Source organism: Mangifera indica, chromosome 16, assembly GCF_011075055.1.
Source record: "Mangifera indica cultivar Alphonso chromosome 16, CATAS_Mindica_2.1, whole genome shotgun sequence".
In the NCBI taxonomy this organism is placed as follows: domain Eukaryota; kingdom Viridiplantae; phylum Streptophyta; class Magnoliopsida; order Sapindales; family Anacardiaceae; genus Mangifera; species Mangifera indica.
The window spans coordinates 1,739,901-1,762,381 of NC_058152.1; the positions used below are offsets into that span (position 1 = coordinate 1,739,901).

Sequence of the window (22,481 nt, forward strand, 5' to 3'; positions counted from 1 at the left end):
GATTTTGTTTCCTTGGATCCCCACCTATCTTGTGAAGCGCTTCTTTGCATCGACCTTTTTCTTGAGTAGTCTACTCTCTTCTAGCTCCATCAACCCATATATAATCTTTATTCTAAACACAAAAGCTTTGCTCTTTTGCAAGCTTTTATTTACATACAATAATCAATATTAAGCTAAAAATAGAGAAAACGACACTTGCTTTTCATCTTCTTTCGACTATTTAACTATCTTTTCTGTTGCAAGCGAAAGAGACCATGGAATCACTCAGTCAGGTGCCTTCCCATAGGTTAAAATTTTTAAGTCATTGAGTTCCTTCCCATCCCTTTTGCTTTACTTACCTTTTACTATTTTCGTAAAAGCAATAAATTTTTACCCATCTGTAGATGTACATAAACTTAATGCATGGGAGCCTCCAGTTCTTCATGTCTCATCTTGGCGCTCCTTTTTCAAAATCAATCTATCAAGAACAATGTCCCCATACTGTAATCATCTTCTAATAATTATCCAGAAATGAAGAGATAAGGTCAAATGGAAACAGTGAGCTTGATTTTCTGTAATAAAAAGGCAGATATATCAGGGTTTTTTTAGTTCTTCATCCTGAACTTGCAATGTTCATCGATGGTTTTTATATATTCAACGTGGCAGACATTGTCAGATGAACAGATGAAGGTCGGAAAAGAAGATGAAACTGGGATTTGTATCAATATGTTTTCTAGGGAAACCAACCGGGCGAAATCTGTACATCCAAATTTTCAGATATGAACTTGCTCAGGATTTTATTAACTGGGATATATATATATTATTGAAGAATCTGGCAGTGCAGGTTGGATCCCCTGGATTATAATCATCATTAGTCTCCAATATTTTTATTTTTCAGAAACTCTGCCAATTATAGGTGAATAATGATATAATTACGAGGTATATTAAATTAATATAATATAATAAATATATTATATAATATCATATATATTTTATAATATAATATATATTATTGATATGAATTAATATATATTTAAAAAAAAATGATGATACAATAAAAATGTATATGAAAAATTTTAAAATTTTGAATATATTCAAATTTTTTTAAATAATAATATGTTAATTAAATTTTTTATTTTATTTTTTAATAGATATATTTTATTATACGATATAATATATAATACAAAAAATTAAAATTTTAATATATTATATTATGTACGATTTAACTATCATGTATGTGGTAGAGGAAACTTCCCTTTAACTTAAAAGTTTCTCAAGACGAATTTGCCTACAGACTAACTATGAGGACTCCTGGCTACAAGTCTAACTATATTCCTGTCCAAAATAGTTTTGTTAATGTCAAAACTGGTTGGAGTGGCAAAGGAGGTACTAAATATGAAAACAATTTACATGCAGAACTAATTACAAATTAAAATACTGAACATCTTATGGTCCTGGCTTGATAAATAGCTCGCTTTCTTCCTCTGTAAATATAAAAAATGGGCAGGGAGAAAAATCTGGGACTTGAACTGTAGGAAGTAATAAAGGAAATTTGAAAAAATAATTCATTTATTTCGTCACACCGCCTATATAAATCCTACTTTTTCTCACTTGAAGACAGTTTTAGTCTTGAAGGTGAGCTGCTTTCCCTTCAAGACAGAATAATGGCTAAGGGTTTCAAGCTCCGAATGTCCCGATTCATCGCAACCTTCAGTTCTTGCCGTTCTAAAGACCCCTCCACTCTCCCGTCAAATCCTGTCCCTTCAGTCCTCCGCTTCTCTTTGGCCAGCCCTCCAAAACACACCGCCAAAACACTTCACACCTCTTTTAAACGCCACGTTTCCTCCGCGATCACGTGCATAGCATGCGGCTGCACCTCAAGATCCACCTCTAAGAACCTCGCTTTAACCGACCACTGTAAGTCTCCACTCGGGCCAGAGTTCCACTGGGAAAAAGAAGATAATTTTCATGTGGTGGCCAAAGTTTTTGATGAAACCCCTCGCCAGAAAATCTACAACTCCTCGGCTTCAGCCTCCAGTCGGACGTCATGCGATGACGAGGTTTTGATGCCTCCTCCTCCGCCTCCAAACACCGAGAAGAAAAAGCGACGTGTTAGAAGGAAAAAAAGGACACCACCAAAGACCCGCATCAGCACATCTTCAGCTGAGACTGAGTTATTTAGCAGTGAAGATTATGATGACGTCGAGTATGTACACAACGAAGAAACTGAAACTTTAGTTTCCTCTTCTAGAAGTTTATCCACTGATTATTCTTCTTCAGAGTTTTATCCCAAACTTGAAACCATTCGAGAAATACCCCTTTCTAGAAGCACCCGGAAGAAGAACAGGATCAAGAAGGTAAAACGGTCTGCAGCTTTGAAGAAATCCCAAGTGATCACAAAAAGAATTGATTTTTCTTCGCCAGAGGTTGAATCTCCAGCGAGGTTGTCGATGTTTCTACAAAGGCTGATTCCTTGTACTGTAGATGGGAAAGTGAGAGAGAGCTTTGCTGTTGTGAAGAAATCTGAGGATCCTTACGAGGATTTCAAAGGATCCATGTTGGAGATGATTTTGGAGAAGCAAATGTTTGAAGAGCATGAGTTGGAAGAACTCTTGCATTGCTTTTTGTCTTTGAATTCCAGGCAGCATCATAGGGTCATTGTGGAGGCTTTCACTGAGATATGGGAGGCCATGTTTTACCGTAGCTCCGGTAGTTTCAGAATTTCTAGGGGTCTTTGAAATAAATCAGCAGATAAACAAAGCAAGAACCTCTTTGGTTTATGTTAACTGTCTTAGTTAACCCTATATTTAAGATATCAATGTAGTTCAATTGTAAGGTTTATATGTACCCATTGTTCTTCTATGAGATGAACATATAACTATCAGTGAATTGTAAGTTTTACTGCTTGTACAGCCTCTGCGTCTCCAGTTTATGCAACAGTATACCTCTTGCACACCACTGGACTAACATTGGAAATTATACAAAAAAGAAGAACGAGAAGAAAGAAAGAAACTTAACTGATGACCTTCTTCTCAATCTAAGAAATTGATTGATAGAATACAAGATGCCCTTCTTCTCAATTTATTTACTTTGACCATATTAATTGTTTGACTATATTTTTTTCTCTTTTGGACATGTACTGTGGGACTTTATGTTCTTGGGTTGTATTTAATCAGAAATTAATCAAAGTCATTTGACCAAATAGCAATCATAATCAACATAATCATTTCTGTTGATAATGCTTATATTTGACTTGACAAACACAAAATCTCAAGAACTCTAGCTACATTATTTGTGCTCTCTCCCGCATGCATATTCTCCATAATTGTGCTAGTTTCTGGGATTTTCTTTGTCCATCCCAATTGTCTTGCATGTTCTTTCCTTTTCCTCATCCTTTTACGCTTTCTTTGCATGCTTATCATTGGCCGACTTGCAGGCTTTTATGTTGATTAAATAAGCTCAGCGTGGAACAAAATGGACCCGTTTAAACTTGCCTGGATCTGTTGATGGGCCATTGCTAACGAAGAAGAAGCAAGCAGTCATATACTTTTTTTAGGATAAGTAATATTATGTATATTTATTTTTAATACATAAATAAATTTATATTTAATAAATAATAAATATTATTTTATTTTTAATTTAAAATTATTAATTACTTTATGTATTAGATTCTCATAGTTGTATTGTTTATGAGACACCGTCCTTGGCTTGACAGGCGCTAATCAGTTACACGTGGAGTGCTTTGAATTATAGAACCCTTCATCATTAAAACTCACCCACGATTACAGGGCATGAGAGGAGAGGAAGATTGCCCTCCTCCCCGTTTTGCCCGGTGATTATTCCTGTCCACTGGAATCTATCCATTCTGGGGCCACATGTTTACACTTTGTTTGGAGCTTATAAACCCTTCACTGTAAACATATTTAGTGACTTTTAATTTGAATTTGATCTACATGTAACATATTCATAGTCTTAATAGCAAGGCTCCATTCTTTGAAATTTGTAAGCTTTATAGGTTGACAAAGATGCCAATGTTACTGAACTGTTAGCTTTGAAAATCGCTTTAATGATTTGTAAATTTGAAAGTTGAATGTTCTATTGCCAAATCCAAATGGGTGCTTATAAAACCAGGTAAGACAATGTTTTTTTACTTGATTTTGCATCAGGCAGCAGCTAGAGTCTTTGGGTATGTACAAATACTTAAAACGTCCTTCAGCAATGGCTGCTACCCTCGTATATATACATGATTCCCACCACAGAAGCAGTCACAAGCTTGAGTTTTTTCTGTTGCAGAATACCTATGGCTGTCTGTGAAAGAGAGAGAGCTCATGGATACTGTTACCAAAGGTTAAATTTCGTGAATAACACGGCAAAATCCAAAAGACAAATTTTTACCCTATTGCAAAGAGAATTACATCTTTTAAGTGAAAGTAGAAATATTTCCTTGGGCTTTGCTGAAACACGGTATCAGAGATTCTTTACCCGCCTTGTGAAACTGACTTAAAGGGCACAGAGAGCACCCTTTCCCATGAAAACGACAGCTTTTTTTGGATACAGAGATTAGATCTTTCGAATTCTGCATACCTGGATCCCTTGTCTTCTATAGCCTATGCTCGCTAATATTGTCTTATCTCTTCATCAGGATTTTATTTGTCAGTCATAGATACTGATCTTACCCAGACCTATGGTTGGATCTTAGCCGCATTAGCTCAAACTTGAAACACTCCATTTGATTTAATTTAGTTTAAAACTAAATTGAATTTGAATGGGAAGATTAACTTATTTTAAAATCAAATTAAACTTAAATTAAAAAAAAATTAGTTTAATTTAGTTTACAAATTGAATATATAACTCAATTCCATTGAAATTTGGTTTATAACTCAATTATTAAAACAATAGTTTTTTTTACCTATTATTAGAAAAAACAACTTCGCTAGCGGATCCCTTTTATTCTATAGCCAAAGCTCGCTAATAGTGTCTTATCTCATCATCAGGATTTCATTTGTCGATATGGAGCTTTCACAGAACCCCGCAACCCAAAAAAAATCCATGTAAACTTATGGATTTTTATTCAGATTAGGCCTTGGGATTATGAAGGGACTTTGGGCTTAAACTTCAACGCCAATCTTTGTTCTTATTTGCCTTGCATTTTCCTTTTCCCTCAGATATGCCTGTGAAAGGAGGATATATTGTCTACATAAATGTATGTTTATCACTTCTCCAAGATTTTCTTCATCTGGGAGGATTTTGTTATTGGACCAAAAGAAGAAATATCTTTTTGCATATTGCAGATGATTGTTTGGCGATTCAGATATTTCCTCTATCTCAAAGAGCTGATGATGAGGCAAAGGAATCGTACCCAGCTTGTGTATTTTATTTCACCTGATTTGTTGTTATGTCACATATATGCATGTGAACTTGCAGAACTTGAGCATGTTTTCAGAAAAATGGCAAACAAGAGAGAAATGCCCCACTCTCTTGCTTCATTAGTCTTCAGGATTCCTTACTATTAATGTGATTTTGAAGATTGCATTCTAGATTTCGATCTGGGATATAGAAATAGCATAAAACTATGGCTTTAAGCAGGTCCACCAAGGTTTTCATTTAGATATTGCTTCCTTGATTGAATTGAAAATTTCTACTCTAAGTGGGATGTGTTCCAACTTTCAACTCTATTCTGAAATTCGTTTTTTTTTTTTATGTTTGATGATTCTAGGCTCTTCGTTCCGGTGAAAAAAATATAATTTAGATCAGTAGACTTGTGAGCTTGTTCTGTGACGTGGGATTTAAATCTTATTTCTTTTGGAATCCGAACATACCATTACGTTCTACAGTCTTAACATTCATATAGGTTAGTTGTGTATTAGCCCAGACATATAATTACAACTAAGAGATATAAAAATGGTTTTGATATAAAATGATATCAATTTCAAGAGAATCATATTTTAAAATCTAGTTATTGAGATTAAAAAATATAAAATTATATAAACCCATTCCAAAAACTTATATAACTGTATAAACTTTACACTAAAAATTCATACTTCTTAAAATGAGATATAAGTTTTATATCTTACTCTTGCTTTCCAACAATTTGGTACTGTACTCACCCTGAGGTGATGGTCTACACAGCAAAGTTTTGAATATTGAGCCCAGTTCTGCAATCAGTAGTACTCTGCTTAAGCTGAGGCATGTCCCGTGCGTTGAATTTGTAATGGAGAAAGCTGGAACATGAAACTATTTCTACAGTTTGGTACTTCACTTAATTAAACCGAGGCTATTGTTACAGTCTACTCAGCTGAATTTGGAATCTTGTACTTGGTTTTGATTTTTGGTAGCTCCCTTAAAATCTGAATTCGGAATCGATAAAGCACTTACTCTGTTATGTATTATTTCATCTTGACGTTTGCAAGATTTTGTTTGTGGCCTTTCTCAAATGAAGACATTGAATTGAAGGGCCCAAGAATCTGCTAACAATGAATTTTTTTTTCCTTTTACATTATAAGATTTGGTCCCATGAGAACTCAAGTGCTAAGCCTGATACTCATCTCAGTTTATGTAAGATGAAATTTACTTTGTTTCTAATATTCTCTCTTTAAGGAAAGAGTTAAAGGCCATATGAGCGGCCTTATTTGTGGGGTCTATGTTAAGTGGACTTTGTAGTCAAAAAGTCTATTTGTGTTTTAAATATTTGGACAATTCATTTTGATTTAGTTTAGAAAAATTTTTAAATCAAAATGAAAATAAAAAAAAGAGTTTAACAAAATCTCAAATCAAATTGAATAATTTTGTGCTTTGAACCAAATCAAACAAAAATTTATGACTTAGTCCGATTTAGTTTACGGTTATCGATCACATTTTCAATACCTTATCCTTTTATATATTAGTAAAATTTCTTAAATTTTAGTTATTTTTAATATCAATATTATTTCAAGCTCGACATACTAAGAAATGTGAGTATGCATTTTTGTCTATATAATTAAATAAATTATTAATTATGACTAAGAAAAGTGAAGTACCCGTCAATGTATATGAAAAATTTTGAATCTTGATCAACAAAGTGAATATGCATGGATATGGGAAGACCACATTCTACGATTATGTGTTCTTGAAAGAAATTTCCTAAAAATGATTTTGTTATACTTGTATACAATGTGGATGCTATAATGATTATTGATCGTGATATTAAAAAGATTGAATGTCTCAAAGATGAGCTTAGTCCTTTTTTATGAAGGAGTTGAGACCAAAGATTTCTGGTGATAGAAAGAATAGAAAATGGTTATCCCAAATAGGATGCATTGTTGTATTTGTATTCATGTTATTTTTTCAAGATATTGTTAGTGACTTTAATATATTATAGTAAAGTTTTCAGTTGAAAACTTTGTAAGATATAGTAAAATATTATTCTTTCGTAAATCTTTTATCTCTACATTAAAGAGGTTTTTTCACGTTAGTTTAATTTTATTGTGTTAAAGTTTGTAATCTTTAGTTGCGAAATGGCCGGCCGACAATTAAGTGCCCTTCTTCAACTAAAACAATGGATGCTCTCATTGTTTTACCATTGGGATAAACAAGGCAAGACATTTTTAATGACATGATTTCAATATTCTATAGAAGGTAATCTATTCATATTCAAACTTGACTTATTTGATTTGAATTTTAACAGTTTGGATTGAATCTACACTTATTTCCAATTTTATGGGGTTCACCAACAATGAAGTAGTGAATAAGTATCAGTATCAAAAGGAAGAGACGATTACGACTTCACTACAAAAACGCATAAAGAATTTCATCAAAGCCCGGATAGTGGGCCTTGCAATTATTTGCAGAAGTTATTGGCTGAACCATTGAGCTTGGAAGGTAAAGACAATCTTTCTCAGTGTTCCTGCAGATTTCATGGGTATGGTGGGAGGGGACCAACCTGGTTTTAGTGGAGACTTTAATGAGCCAGTTAGTAGTACTAGCAAGCTATAACTGTTTCCATTAATGCCTCGACAGTTCCATAAAATTTAACCGCAAGTTATGATCTAGATAGATAGTAGATTTATTGGATCTTTTACAAAGTCTATTAATATACTATATATTAGTTAGATCTCTTTTTGAAACTAAATAGTGTAACTTTTTTTTATTGAAAGTTGTCATTTATAAAGGTTTCAAGAGTGAAAGAGTAATCATTCTGGTACAACTAATTTTGATAACATTATGAAATCACAATTTTATAAATTCAGATTACATGATGTTCCAGATATTTTTATAATCCTAAAGCTTAATTTAGTATTTTATACTCTTTACATAGATCCGATTGAATGTATGCTATTGTTCAGTCCATGTAAATCGAATCTTACAGTGACTTCTCTTTAATTCTGTTCACACAATATACTTTATGACCCACAGTGTCACTGACTCTAGTGAATTATGCAGTCTTAGAGAAATCTATAACAGAAATATCTTCAAGTTTGCTTTGATGAACAAGATAAAAGTGCTTAGCTATGACTGATACAGAGTAAGGAACATATTAGTTAAGCATCAAGAGAGACTTTCTCTGTTGCAGAGTTCCATTGCTTTGATATGTCATCTGCTACTTTGTGTGCATCCATGGAAGTTCCCAGCAAACCTTGGGAGGTGAAACCCACACTATACACTCCATTTTCACCTTTCCAATTGCTGGGTTGTGAGCCTTCACGATGACCACCCTTCTGGTTAAAGAATTTTGCCCCCTTGGATTGCGAAAAGAATTTGATTAAGATGGTTTTGCATATTTATATAACAATCAAAACTTTAAATATACAAACGTCTACATGTTTGATGTATATTATCATGTGATTGAGTAATTTTAAATTAAAGATAAAGTAATACTTAATCACGTGATAACATCTATAAATGTATATCTATTTGTGTATTTAAAGTGAGTACACATAGTATTGTTATTTAAATAAAATTATGTATACTTACTTTGAATATCTAAATAGATACATATTTATGTGATTTATATATGTTATCATATAATTAAGATGATACATAGAACTACATATTTATTTAAATACTCAAAATAGATACTCATTATATTGTTTTTATATATAATAATGGTAAAACTTAACAAAAGAAGCCCATACCTGAAGCCAAGATGTCGTATTGTTTTGGTACCCAGTTGCAAAAATTACCACATCGAAATCCTCCATTGTTCCATCATCAAACTCAGCACCATTGCTTGTGAATTTTCGAATGCCATTAACCACCTATGCGCAGCATTCATGCAGTATCAGAAATTATGGTAATAAAGCTCTTAATGAATTGGTTTATGCTTCTACTTTGAAGTTGTGTTGACCTTGATTTCACCAGACTTAATTTTGGCAAAAGCTCCATCATCCAGAACTGGGGTTTTTCCAATGGAGTTTTTTAACTTCAGGGGTCCAATTTCGGGCCTTCTGATCCCACTTTGAGTTGTGTCTCCAATGATAAGCCTTGAACAGAGAAGAAGGAACCAGTCAACTACTTCTACTGGAAACCACTTCAACAGCCACATTGACAGAGCAAAGGTTGAGTTTCCCAGCACCTGTTTAGGTAATATATGGAACTACAAGAGGCAAAAATTGATATGTTTATTCATAAATCACAAGAAAAGCTTCAATTTAATACCATGAATTTATTATTAACATGGACAATCTTAATGAAGCATGTTAAAAATGTCTCATATGGAAGATATTATTTTATGCACTAGGAAGTCAAAGACAAGTTAAAAGGGGAAATTGAGAGAGCATAAATTCACCTTATCTCTTATGACTATAAAGACATTAGCACCATTTTTGCATAAATCCAAGCTTATCTCCATGCCTGAATTACCACAGCCCACTACCAAAGCTTTCCTTCTTCTGAAAGAAGCACCATTTTTGTATGCACTGGTGTGAAGTAATGTTCCCTTGAATTCTGATACTGCAGGAATTCTTGGTACCACAGGTTCTGCATTTTCTCCAGTTGCTACAATGAGCCACCGGCATCTGTACTCATGCTCGTTAGTCTTCACCCGCCAGCACCGCCTTCTTTCTTCGTACTTAGCCCACTGAACCTCCTGTCCCAGCAGGGGGTTGATGGAGAAGTGGCTAGCATAATCCTCCAAGTAAGTTATGAACTGGCGTTGAGTTGGGTATATGGGGTACTCACTAGGAAATTTAACATAAGGAAGCTGGCAAATTTTCTTGGGAAGATGAAGCTTTAAAGCATCATATGTTTTTTGTTTCCACAGAGACCCTATGCAGCTCTCTTTTTCAAGAATCAAAGAGGGTATTCCCCTTTGTTTAAGGCATGCTGAAACAGCTAGCCCTGAGGGTCCAGCACCAACAATAACTGGTCCTGGGGTCCAAAAAATTTTGGACTTTGAGTTCACTGCTTCATCATCCATTGAATTTAACTGTGTAAAGTTCTTGTATTCAGTTTAAATTAACTACTGAGATGAATTTACCTTTGTTGCTACAAACCCAATTCAGGAAATTGTAAACAGAATGCAGAAATAAACAGAGTAGAACCATGAACTGTGAAGTTTGAAGATAAAGATGAAAATTTAGCTAGACTCTAATTATAACTACAATCAGGAAAAGGCATCCATGATAGACATGGTTGACAATAAATTTACATAAACCCTTTTTATTCATCTCTGTGAAGAAAGAAAATCTTTCTATAAAGAATTTTGTTGAGGCTGTATGAGACCTCTGTAGAGAATGAGATTTGTTTCCAATGCTGTATGTGAAAGGGAACATATAGAAGTTACATAAGCATGAAAAAAAAAAATGAATGGCATAAAAGAAATATCCTTGCACATGGATATTGAAGTTGAAAGAAACTTAATATTTGTTTGCTCTATTGAGTAAAAGAAAGAAGATGAATCGATGAGGAAGGTGACTCAAAAACGGATGGATCTTTTTAATGAAAGATATGGAGATAAAAGCCAACAAAAGGTGAAAAAAATTTAGTTGGGTTTAAGAACCCCATGTTCTCAGTCAACTTATAGAAATCATGTGTCCCTATAGTTCTTCAATTTATTATTGATCCTATACTGCTCGAGTTGCTATTTAGGCTCTGATGAATCTGATAGAACTTCAGATTTTATAACTATTGCTGCACATGGCTATATCTCTGTTCATTTTCTGGGCTTACTGCTTTTCTATGCGCTAAATTTCATACCAAATCAATGCAAATGAGAGGGCTTTTCAGTTGCTATCTTCTCAGAATCCTCTCTTTGATGCCTCTGAAATCTTTATCATTTGCAGTACTACATAATTAGAGATACATTATATACATACAGATGTTATCTACACAAAAATGGCTAGCACGTGTCATTCTGGGTACTTGTGATGAGTGGCTGGGATGAAAGGGTTTTGGCTAGAAGCCCCACTAGAGTTTGCTTTTATGTGGTACACACTACACAGTACAAAGGAGGCAGGAAGAGAGCCACCAAGCTTTCCAGAGATCCAGTTACAACAGAAACAAATAACTGACAGAAAGTATGAAAAGGGATTTCAATTCATCAGCTCTTTGCTTATAAATAATGTGTGAAGGATTGTAAGATCGCATAAACTAAATAAAATAAACCAATCAATTCTAATTTCAGGATCTACACATAGATTATACTAAATTGAAATTATTTAAGTTTATAAGAATAACGATTTGAACTGATATTTTGTTTTTAAAACCTCTTTTAATAACAACTTTTAATAGGTAAAACTATATTGTATTGGTTTCGGAGTATAGACTTAACTAATATATAGTAAGTTAATAACCCATAAAAAAACTAATAAATTTAAGACCCACGTATAAGAGATCACAATATATTTAAGTTTATATTTATTGGTTACTTAAATTTATCTGTAAAGTATTATTAAAATTTTAAAATATTTAATTTTATTAAACCAAAATTATATTAAAGGAAGACAGCCAAATAAGCGGGGAGGGGGGGATCTATGTAGGTTAAGTACAAGGCTCTAAAAGTACAAGGCCCTAAAACTATTCGATGCTGCCATTTTTAATTAAAAAAGGAACCATCAATGCTGTATAATTGTGCAGAGGATTGTGAAGTTTGTCAATCATTATCATGGAAAGGTTAAACGAAAAATCAACGAGGGAGATTAGTTATTCACCTTCCATTCCCAACTTCTTGCCCCTCTTGTTTTAAGCTGTCTCTCCACATTTAAATACAATCCTACCTCTTTGCCCATAAGCCTCTCCTTTATCCCTGCCTTAATTGTGATGTGATATGATGGGATCTTTACATCCTTGATATTGACATATGAGTTAAATTTTACAATAAAATTAAGCATATAAAATTTTAAATATTTAATTAAATTTTTATATAATTTATCATCTTATGATTTAATGATCTTAAATTAAGAATAAACTATCATCTTATTATATTGAATTTGGATAAATAATAATGATTATTGAGATTTGTCTTACTATTGATTAAAAGGAAACGTAGAATGATTTGATATCACATTTCACCCCTCCTCCCTCATAAAATTTAACGTATTTATTAAAATTTGTTTCATCATTGCTTAAAAGGACATTCAGAATAGGTTTGATACTATTTATAACATCTTTCGTTAAATACTCTAACTCACTATCAAGATATTGAATACTTTAATTACTCAACCTATCTCTCTATGGTTAAAGGAGTTCATAGTTCATTTAATTATTTATATCTTAGCATTGATATGAGATACATATATAAACATAATATCTCTTTTGTACTGTACTAATGTGGATTAGTCTAGGGGTGTCACACGATTGCAATGCTTAATATCTTAATATCATCTTTTTCCTGGTCTCAGGAAATAATGACTTACTACAGTATAATGCTAATCTTATCATGTGAACAGATGATATGATCATATATACATGGGCATGGGGTGCCAAATTGTGTTAGTTTTGTTAGACAAATGTTGATGAAGGGGGAAAGCCGTAGCAATGAAGTTTCATGCTCAACATTAGAACTATGAACAACCCAAAACTAAACTTTCTCCACAAGCAGCATTGTTTTGGTAGAGGACGGTGGCAATGCAAGGTGGCTTCAACACAATTGAGTCATGCATGAAAACGAGGAAAATTCAATATCAGCTTAAACACCCAACAAAGCACAGGCCATTTGGCAGTACTACGAAAAGTTCCATCAATCATTTGGCTTCTTCTAAATCTGTGAAGAAAACAGTCAAATCTGATGAACTGATTATCCACATTTATATACATTTTCTTCTCTGTAGGTCGACCGAATTCGTAGACGTCAAGTGGAACCATCCAAGCCCTAAGAGACAAAAGTTGGTGAACTTTCTTTTTTTAGCAGATGATTGGACAAATCGTTGTATGGTATAAAATTCACATGATGAAATAGAAAGAAATGCTGGGAAGAATTTGGAGCCCAAACGTATTGTATATGACTGAAGAATGTTGATTTCTGATATAATAAAATTATATGATATAATATCCACAGGTACATCTCAAAGGTAATTTAGTCATTTTGATTAATTTATGTATTTAAATGTGTTTATGGTTGAGTTGAGAGTGAATGTATGCTCAAATAGTGTAAGTTAATGTTATTTTTCTTTGGAGCGTAGTATTTTTAAATGAGGTATTACATGTGCGCATAATACATAATTGGATACACAAATGATATATTATTATGTGATTGAGTAATTTTGAATTATAAATAAAGTAACTTCTAATCGCATGATAATATGTCATCTGAGTACTCAATTATGTACTGAAAATTATATATACATCATATTACTCTTCCTGAAAACCCTATATAGATTTATATTTGAATATTATCATACCAAATGAATTAAACTGATATAAGGATGGAAATGGGATTTGTTCGTCAATATAATCTAGTATGAAGGAAAAGGAAATTCTCTTGTGACTCATTGATTGTTGATAACTGGAGAGTATTTGAAGGATTCTTGAAGATACCCAAATTGACTACGATAATCAATAACTCAAGTTTAAGTCTAACGATTTCAAATAATTATCTAAAGTGTAATAAATGGGCATTTTACAAAGATTTTGTACCAATTTCATTTATGTTCATGCAGTTTAATCTTCATAAAATTTGGGATGTGACAAGCCATGCATTCATGAAAGACCTCACTCAATTGTAGAACCTTAGAACCTAAAACTGTGATATTTTCAGGAGGTTTAGTGATGGAAAAAAAGAGATGTTTAAAGATAAAGATGAAAATTTAGACAATCGACATAGTTGACAATAAATTTAAATAAATTTTTTTTATTCAAGCATGTGAAAAATGAAAATTTTTTTATGAAGAATTATGTTGAAGCTATAGGAGATATGCGTAGAGACTGATATTTGTTTCCAATGCGTTGGGTGAAAAGGTGTGGAAGTTAGATAAGCATGAGATTAAAAACAGGGAAATGAGAAAGTAGTTCTTCTACCCAGAAATTGATGTGTCTTGTCAAGTCAGGAAGAAGGGGAAGGAGACTATCAAATTATGTAACTGGGCTTATAACGATTGCTTACTTAGGTTCCGGCTTGTTAAAAAGAAAAATCCATTTATCATATAATCGGATAAGAATTGAATACCTTAATCTTGCGCTTATCTCTACAAAGAAGATCTCTTCCTATTCTTGCACTGTCTCTAATATGAGGATGATAAAGAATTTTTATCCCCTCATGAGAAAATTTCTCTCCCCTTCCCCCCTGTCTCAATGGGAAATTTTTTTCACATTTTCTTCTTTCCACTATTACTAAAAAAATAATATAATATTTATTATATATGAAAACATATTTATAATAATTAAAATTTTAAAATATAATTCAATACATAAAGATTTAAGAAATATGTAAAAAAAGAAATGAACCAAGGGATAAGTCAAGGAAAGTACAAGTTAAGAATATATTTGTCTATGTTCTCGCCTTGTTCTCAATTATGGGGATTTTAACCATCCCTGTCATTTTTTTTATCGAGAGAATTCCCTCTGCTTTTGGAAAGATGCAGACAGAAAACTTGGTTTCATCGACTGAATTGTAATCTTCACATGTAACTCTTTACAAGTTTACTATAGTAGCAAAGCAAGCTTCCAACATTAGGAAAAATGCATCCAATTAGACAAACCAGAACTGCCTAAGCGTAAATAACAAGCAACCTGTTGGCCAGATCATAAAAATATGTTCTTTCTAATTATACCAGATGGCAACACTAAACTGAGGTTATCAGGATCAAACAGTGAATTGGGATTATTTTGTCTTGAACTGTTTTTGGTACCAAATCCTAAGCAATAGGCTTGCCAACTGCTGATTAACACTGCTGCCACAGATAGTCAAAATAGGCAAAAAGTGAATAAAGATGGCAGGTAAAGAAAACTAACATAAAAAGCAATGACCAAATCTGACTACCAAACCCTTTCCTTCAGTTACCTGAAAATGATAATTATCCAGCTCATTCATGATAAAACTGGGAAGAGAAAATAATGCTACGAGCAATTTATTTACCAGTGTCTGATTCTCTTCTTGGAAAATATAATTTGGGAAGAGCCAAAGTGAAAATCTGGATAATTTAGTGAAAAACAATAAAACTAAGCGTGTTCATTTTAAATACACAAATAAATATATACATATATATAACATCATATAATTACATGATTTTTAATTAAGTATAAAACAACATTCAATCACATGATGATACATAAGTGTATATCTATTTATATATTCGAAATAGATACACATAATATTAATAAGTGAAAAAATGGCAAATACATCTTTTATGCTATTGGCTGGGGGATGAAAGAATCACAATGAAAAATGTCTGGGCAAAGAAAGTGCCAATGGCATTTCTCTTTTAGATATAACTGCATAGGTTCAATGGCTGACAGACAATAGAAGCTACATGGTTTTATTGTTAAAAATTATCTTAACTTCTCAAACCAGAGGCTTATGTGTGTTGAGCTTATGAAGCTGAAATGGCTTCACTCAAGCCCCTATGCAAGCTTCCACAGCTATTGAAGAAATAATCATTGGATGCCAGCAATTCCTTATAAAATTTAGTGAAAAATAAAATAAAAACAGACACTGTTCAAATCTAACAAAATTGTTCATGGATTTATATCAACCACATTCACCTATTCTAACTAATAATAGAAGGAACAATATTCATAATGACCCTTGAGCAGACAATCAAAAGTACTAATAACATAACACCAAAACTCTCGAAATCGTCCTTGTAAACCCATCTAATACTAAGGACACCTAAGCACTGAATATCAGGGCAGTAATTTTCAGAAGAAAACTATCATCCATCATAATCCCCCTGAGCGAACTTGTTTTCCGGATAAAACACAGCAGCCACTTGATTCCCACCAAATTTTCTTCCATTCATCCCCGACCGGGCCTTTGAAGCACCATCAACATCTGCATACTCTAAGAACACCTGGAATGAACAAGAAAATTGTCCTCAGCACCATGGACCCCAGCAAGTTTGGTGAAAAGAACAAAGAATGCCATCACTAGAAAATCATGCCCACCCAGAAGCACTTGCATTTGGGCAAGAGAATTTTGGTTCATTAACATATTTCATGTATTTGCAAGGCAATGTCAGTGTGGAGAGACATTTGATGATTATATTTGACCTCAAAATGCTATAAAAATTTTTTAACAATAACAGTAAGCCACAAATAAACATCATACCTTTCCAACTCCTGGTAATAGTTCACCATTGGGGCTTGGGCGTGGAATGACAACATTCACCAATGCACCTGCATATCAAGTGTGAAAATTTTGGAATGGACAAAAAAACTTTGAATGTTGTTAGAAAAACATATAAAGGTGAACATAAAATAAACAAATTGAAAGTTATGGAGTCTTCTATCTGTGCATATTAGGCCTGATTCTTTATAGCAGAATGTGGGACTACATAAAGCTGTAAAACAGACATATACACAAAACAAAGAAAATAAAGAAAATTAATAAATAAAAACATTCACAGATTTAAAAAGGGCCAAGAAACAAACTTCAAGAGATTTACCAAATTTCCCTCCTTCTGTTCTCATGTCTTCTAAAATATCTTCGTACTCCTCATCATCTTTGAGCTCATCTGCAGTAACTACTTGAGTTAAACACACAACCTTGGTGGGAACTGCACCAGGTTGTAACATAAGCCTCTGCACAAGAAACAGAAACAATAAATTAATGGACAAATTATACTAACTACTTAACAAACTAGGAATTAGAATGATATGGGATATAAATATTAATTAATAGGAAATGGTAACAACAGCTGAATTAAAGATCATACTAATTACTTAACAAAGAAATAGAATAATATGTGATATAAAAATTAATTTACAGGATAGTTGGGATAGAATGATATTGAGAAGATTCATTTACCAGCCAAAAGAAAAAAAAAGGCAGAGAAAATCAGAATAAAATCTAAATTGTCACCTGCAATGCTATCTGCTGCTGAGCATGTAATAATACACTCTCTTGCTCAGGTTTAGGTTGGTTAGCACCCTGGTTCGCACGCCTAACTGTGAGAGTCTTATCACCCATTTTTATCCCATTCAGGGCGGCACATGCAATGTCCGTAACTGAAAGATCTTGATAAACACAAAAAGCATAGCCTTTAGAGTTTCCAGTTTCTCTATCTTTAACCAGATCAAAACCACGCAGGGGCCCAAAAGATTCTAACAACTCCCTAATCTGTGATTCTGTGAAGTAATAGGGAAGACCACCGACAAAAATGCGGTCTGGACCCTCAAGTCCACCAGCAGAACCTGGAGTTAGACCAACAGCAGCCAGATTAAGATTGGGATTGGGCTGGCTGGGACCCAGTGTAGCAGCGAGAGATGGGTTATAATCACTGGGCCTCCTCACCTTGACAGGGGCTCCCTGCAAATTTAACATGTCAGTACACAGTAACAGCCTAATCCAGAATAGTAAATTGCACAGATTAAAGAGAAGTTGCTCAAGATCCAAGAGGAACTAGGAAAGCCAACAGATATGAAAAGAAAAGAACCTCAAAAATAATCCCATCTAAAGCCATTGCATTACTGGCTTCCTCAACAGATCTCATCTCAACAAAAGCGAATTTCTTTTCATGGTTTATATAAACATTAACAACAGCATCCCCTGAATAGAACCAATAAGCATAAGTCAATCAACCATCTAAAACAAGAGGACTCACACATAAGTATGTCACAAATCAACACACCTGGACCAGCTGTGTTCCCTCCAATTGCAGCCATAACTTGGCTAAAGAAAGTAGCAACTGACTGCAGTAGAATATGAATGGTCAGAAATAAAAGGGACATCAAAGATGGCAGTATGGATTCAGGTTAAATGTCAGACCTGTTCATTCGCTGTAGGGGAGAGTCCTCCGACATATACTCGCCTAGCATGCCTTGTAGCCTGAAAGAAGAAAGTAAATCATACAGATTTTTTTTTTAAAGTGACTGTAGAGTATGCAAAAATCACACAAACCTGCTGTGTCATTGCCTGAACTGGCATAACAGGAAGAGCACCAAACTGCTGCATGAAAAGAAAATGACCAAAAAATTAATTTAGAAAAAATGAGAAAGCATGCTCAAATATATACCTTGCATAGAAGTGAGCAAATACCTGACCAGTTGCCAATGGGAAAATGCTTGGGAACATTCCAGGAATGGCTGGAGTAGTCCCAGGAATTTGACCTGAGAAGGTAATTAATCTCCAAATCAGAGCACAGACATGAATCATCTTACTATTTTGCCGTTAAAAGACTGAAAAAGACTTCTATAGCACATTTTTGTAGGAAACCTATTTCACTAAGTACTTATTAACCTCTCACAATATGTTAACCAAAATAGATGAATGAAATACATCATATACAAGTTTCGGAGGAAATATTTGCAAGACTACCAAAAATGGCAAGGTTGAAGATGAACAAGACCCACCAAACCGGTGCATTGATTCCTTCTTGTACATTAAAGCTACAGAAGTCGGCTCACGCCCATTGTCAGCACAGTGGGACAAGTAGCCCAACATTGCCCTCTTACAACAAAGACAAGACATAGAAACATACAAAACAAACACCAAACACAACAAAAAAACCAAAAATTCTCTCAGTTCCAGAATATTTTCACTAATTAAAAAGTAAAAAATAATAGCTGAGCCCATCCAGAGACCAAACCTTCAATAGACTATACGATGAACAAAGTAAAAGAACAAAATTAAGCTTACCAAAATCACACCATGTTATTTTGTACGAACTTTCCACACTAGATCAACCAAAACCAAAAGATAACAGTTAAAGAATAACAATCTTAGGTATATAGGATGATGCATATACCTGCTGCAGCAACAGCAGCACCAGCAGCTAACATTGCAGAAGCAGGAGGTGCCATGTCAAATCCACTAATCCTTTTGCTATAAATGAACGTGGTCAGGTACACCAACAATAAAACAATGTTAAAGTGATGGGAAAACAAAGAAAGAAGACCACATGTAAATACTATTATCGCCACAGCCTAGCCAACATTACAGAAAAGCAAACTACACCACCCCATCTAACAAAAACAGAAAAGACTGAAAATGAAAAGAATACATTGGAATACACTATAAACATAACAGTTGAATGAAACTTCAGTTAACAAAGCCTTTTCTAAATAAAAGGTTCCACACTCCAAACAGAATTAATGCAATGTCATTAGAGGCTTAAAAACAATCAAGAAAAACAGACGTTAATAACAAATGTCACTCAAATATAAATTTCCCAATCAGAGAGTCTTAATTCGTGAGAAAAGGAATTAAAATTCCTTAAAAGAGATTTGAAATATTACAAGAATGAGCAACCACACATGAAAATGGAAAACATTAGTAAAGAACTATAAAATAAAATACTCCAGAAGCTAAATAGACTTTAGAAACTAATATATCAAATACAATCACAACTGGGGAAACACACGTAAAGATGGGAGCTAATATCATCCATGCTTAAAAACATCTTCCTTATAACCTACCTCTTTGAACGTGACCTTGATCTATTTTCCGATCTACCCCGAGATCGAGAGCCGCGTCTGTGCCTGCTTTCTCTGTCTTTGTCATAATCTCTTCGCCTACAAATAAAAACTATCAACTAAAGATATGGATATAAAATGGGGCTGAAGTCTAAAATTACTCTGCTTTCTAATACCTATCATAATCTCGACTTCGGTGATAATCATCATCATCATCATCATCATCTCTATCCCTCCTCCTCTCACTGCGTTCTCTACTGCGGTCCCTGTGTCGATCTCTATGATGATGATCACGATCCTTTTCTTTGTCCCTTTCCCTATCCCTATCTTTGTCTTTGTCCCTATCTTTGCGTCTCTCCCCATCCCTATCCCTGTCACGACGCCGATCCCTATCCCGGTCACGGTCCCTCTCCTTATCACGACCTTTTTCTCTTTCCTTTTCTCTGCTTCTTGAAGATTCTCTTTCATGATCACGAGATCCATGCTGCAAATGGAAAAATTGCATAAAAAAGTAACTAGTAAAAGATGACTTGAGTATATAAATGAAACTATGTCCTAAGATGGTTTGATGTAAGTAACTTCTATTGGGTTTATAAATGAAACTGTCTTAAAGTTGCATGATGTAGGCATCTCGGATGATTAAACAAAGGAATTGTGCAGCATAGATTGAAATGATAAAGCAACCCCAAATAGTTATTCATTTTCAGAAAATTTACATGTACGAATCATAAGCACAGTACCTCAAAGTTAAACCCATAATAAAAGCAAACAGAAACCCAGACAATGATAAAATTCCTAGCATATCGCATGACATAAGAAGCCACATAGACTAACCCGTAATGTAGCCTTTAGATGGCTCGGTTGTAATTAACTAATTTCATGTTGGGTCTCTGTAAAATGTTTCATACAGGGCAGATCAACAAAACACATTTAACATTGTTATATATTTATCAGAACTTGAATAAAAAAAGCAAAAGCGTAGACTTAAATAAGAGAGTATGGACAACTGAGTTGTAATTCACCATACGACAATACAGAGATTCAATCTCTAATAAAAGCATTCTAATCTCATCAAAACCCTCAATAAAATCTAGAACGAATAAAAAAAAAAAACCTAATTCAACGCATCAAAAGGACGGTTATCTAACAATACGAAAGAAATAAACATTTAAAACAATTAGCAAAACAAATCAAGTAGTTTGTATGCATGTGACGTGACTAAGGGAAAATGAATACCTGGGATTTGGAGTCGCTATAATCTTCAGTACCACGAGGCTGCGGGGAGGAATCGAAAGCGTAATTATTTTTGTTGCCGACGTCTTCACCGTTGAGCTCGTAATCAGCCATCTTTCAGGTTGACGATTTATCTTAAATGAGATTTGTCTTATTTTGCTCTAGCGGCAAATTTGAGCGCAGGTAATTCTAGGGTTTGCCGGCCTCTTTTTAAACAGTTTCTGCTTTTAGATACGATAAATTATTGCGAGAGGTGATGGGGATAGAGAATTTCTGATGCGGCATTAAAGTAAAAGTAAAGGGTATTATAGTAATAATGTTTTAAAAAATTAAAGTTAACCATAAATCTTTAAATAAAAAAATTAATTTATAAATAGTTTTATCATCACTTTGAAATTGAGCAAACCAAATGGATAGATTGAGGCCCAATGTCATTGGCCGGCAGTGGGCTGGTTAGTTGTAAAAGAACAATGAGGGGAAGGAATTCTGGCTAGACGGAATCCGAACAAAGTCTAAATCGTGATTAGCTCAAATAAAAAAGAGTAAGATTGAGATTCATGAGTTGAAGCTCTAACTAGAGTTTAAAATAATTTTATTTTGCATTTGATACGTGTTAGCTCAAGATTGAATATTTAGATTGATTTGAATTTAATTTATTTTGTGAAATAATAAAATTATGTATATCTACTTAAATATAGAATTAGACGCATATTTTATGTGTATCATCAAAGTAAAATTAAATTACTAAACCCAAAAATAACAACCTAAACATATCTTATTAAACTATTGTCATGAAAGTAAAATAGGAAACGAGATAACAATTATACAAAAAAAAAATTTCTATCACTTTACATGGACCCAAAAGACACCCTATCTGGGGTTAGACTCGAACCGAGCCAATTCGAATTCGAGTTCGAGTTCGAGCTCGGCTTAAATGAGCTTGAAATGAGCAGATCCTAGCGAGCTCGGTTCGGACAAGCTCGAAACGAGCAGGCTCTAGTCGAGCTCGATCAAAATAAGATTTTCTAATTAAAAATTTTGATACAAAATGACGTCATTTTGATCAATATGTATTAAAACGACGTCGTTTTAATAATGAAAAACAAACTGAGTCGAACTCGAGCCGAGTTCGAGCTTGGCTTTCACGAGCTCGAACTCGAACTCAACTATATGTGAACCAAACCGAGTTCGAGATCGACTCGGCTCGAATCTAGCCCTAACCCTATCCATTAGGATCTCCAGCCCAATACACAGAACATCAAGAGTACAGGAGGCACACAGCACAA

At 33.9% G+C, this 22,481-nt stretch overlaps 3 protein-coding genes across 9 annotated transcripts; 1 reads left to right on the forward strand and 2 right to left on the reverse strand.

Moving 5' to 3' along the window:
• The first annotated feature begins 1,604 nt into the window (after nucleotides 1–1,604).
• LOC123199657 (transcription repressor OFP7-like) lies at nucleotides 1,605–2,891 on the forward strand. Its single transcript, XM_044614688.1, has one exon. It carries the CDS (start codon nucleotides 1,644–1,646, stop codon nucleotides 2,715–2,717), a length of 1,074 nt encoding a protein of 357 aa, XP_044470623.1. The 5' UTR covers nucleotides 1,605–1,643; the 3' UTR covers nucleotides 2,718–2,891.
• Nucleotides 2,892–8,278: 5,387 nt separating this feature from the next.
• Nucleotides 8,279–11,226, reverse strand: LOC123199141 (indole-3-pyruvate monooxygenase YUCCA6-like). Its single transcript, XM_044614013.1, has 4 exons — nucleotides 9,743–11,226; nucleotides 9,302–9,550; nucleotides 9,090–9,212; nucleotides 8,279–8,693 (listed from the first exon to the last, which is right to left on the reverse strand). The coding sequence occupies exons 1-4, from the start codon at nucleotides 10,370–10,372 to the stop codon at nucleotides 8,496–8,498; spliced, it is 1,200 nt and encodes a 399-aa protein (XP_044469948.1). The 5' UTR covers nucleotides 10,373–11,226; the 3' UTR covers nucleotides 8,279–8,495.
• A 4,746-nt stretch (nucleotides 11,227–15,972) lies between these two features.
• LOC123199140 (splicing factor U2af large subunit B) lies at nucleotides 15,973–21,437 on the reverse strand. 7 transcript variants are annotated; one of them, XM_044614008.1, is made up of 13 exons: nucleotides 21,199–21,436; nucleotides 20,139–20,446; nucleotides 19,966–20,061; nucleotides 19,296–19,372; nucleotides 18,587–18,657; nucleotides 18,449–18,493; nucleotides 18,317–18,376; nucleotides 18,180–18,240; nucleotides 17,985–18,097; nucleotides 17,411–17,857; nucleotides 16,995–17,130; nucleotides 16,658–16,725; nucleotides 15,973–16,400 (listed from the first exon to the last, which is right to left on the reverse strand). In XM_044614008.1, the coding sequence occupies exons 1-13, from the start codon at nucleotides 21,307–21,309 to the stop codon at nucleotides 16,263–16,265; spliced, it is 1,731 nt and encodes a 576-aa protein (XP_044469943.1). In that variant the 5' UTR covers nucleotides 21,310–21,436; the 3' UTR covers nucleotides 15,973–16,262. The 7 variants fall into 7 exon arrangements, 6 of the variants coding, with proteins under 6 accessions (XP_044469943.1, XP_044469942.1, XP_044469945.1 ...); XM_044614007.1 differs by having other exon boundaries at nucleotides 18,449–18,496; XR_006498201.1 differs by having other exon boundaries at nucleotides 16,658–16,889; nucleotides 18,449–18,496; nucleotides 21,199–21,437.
• Between the last annotated feature and the right edge of the window lie 1,044 nt (nucleotides 21,438–22,481).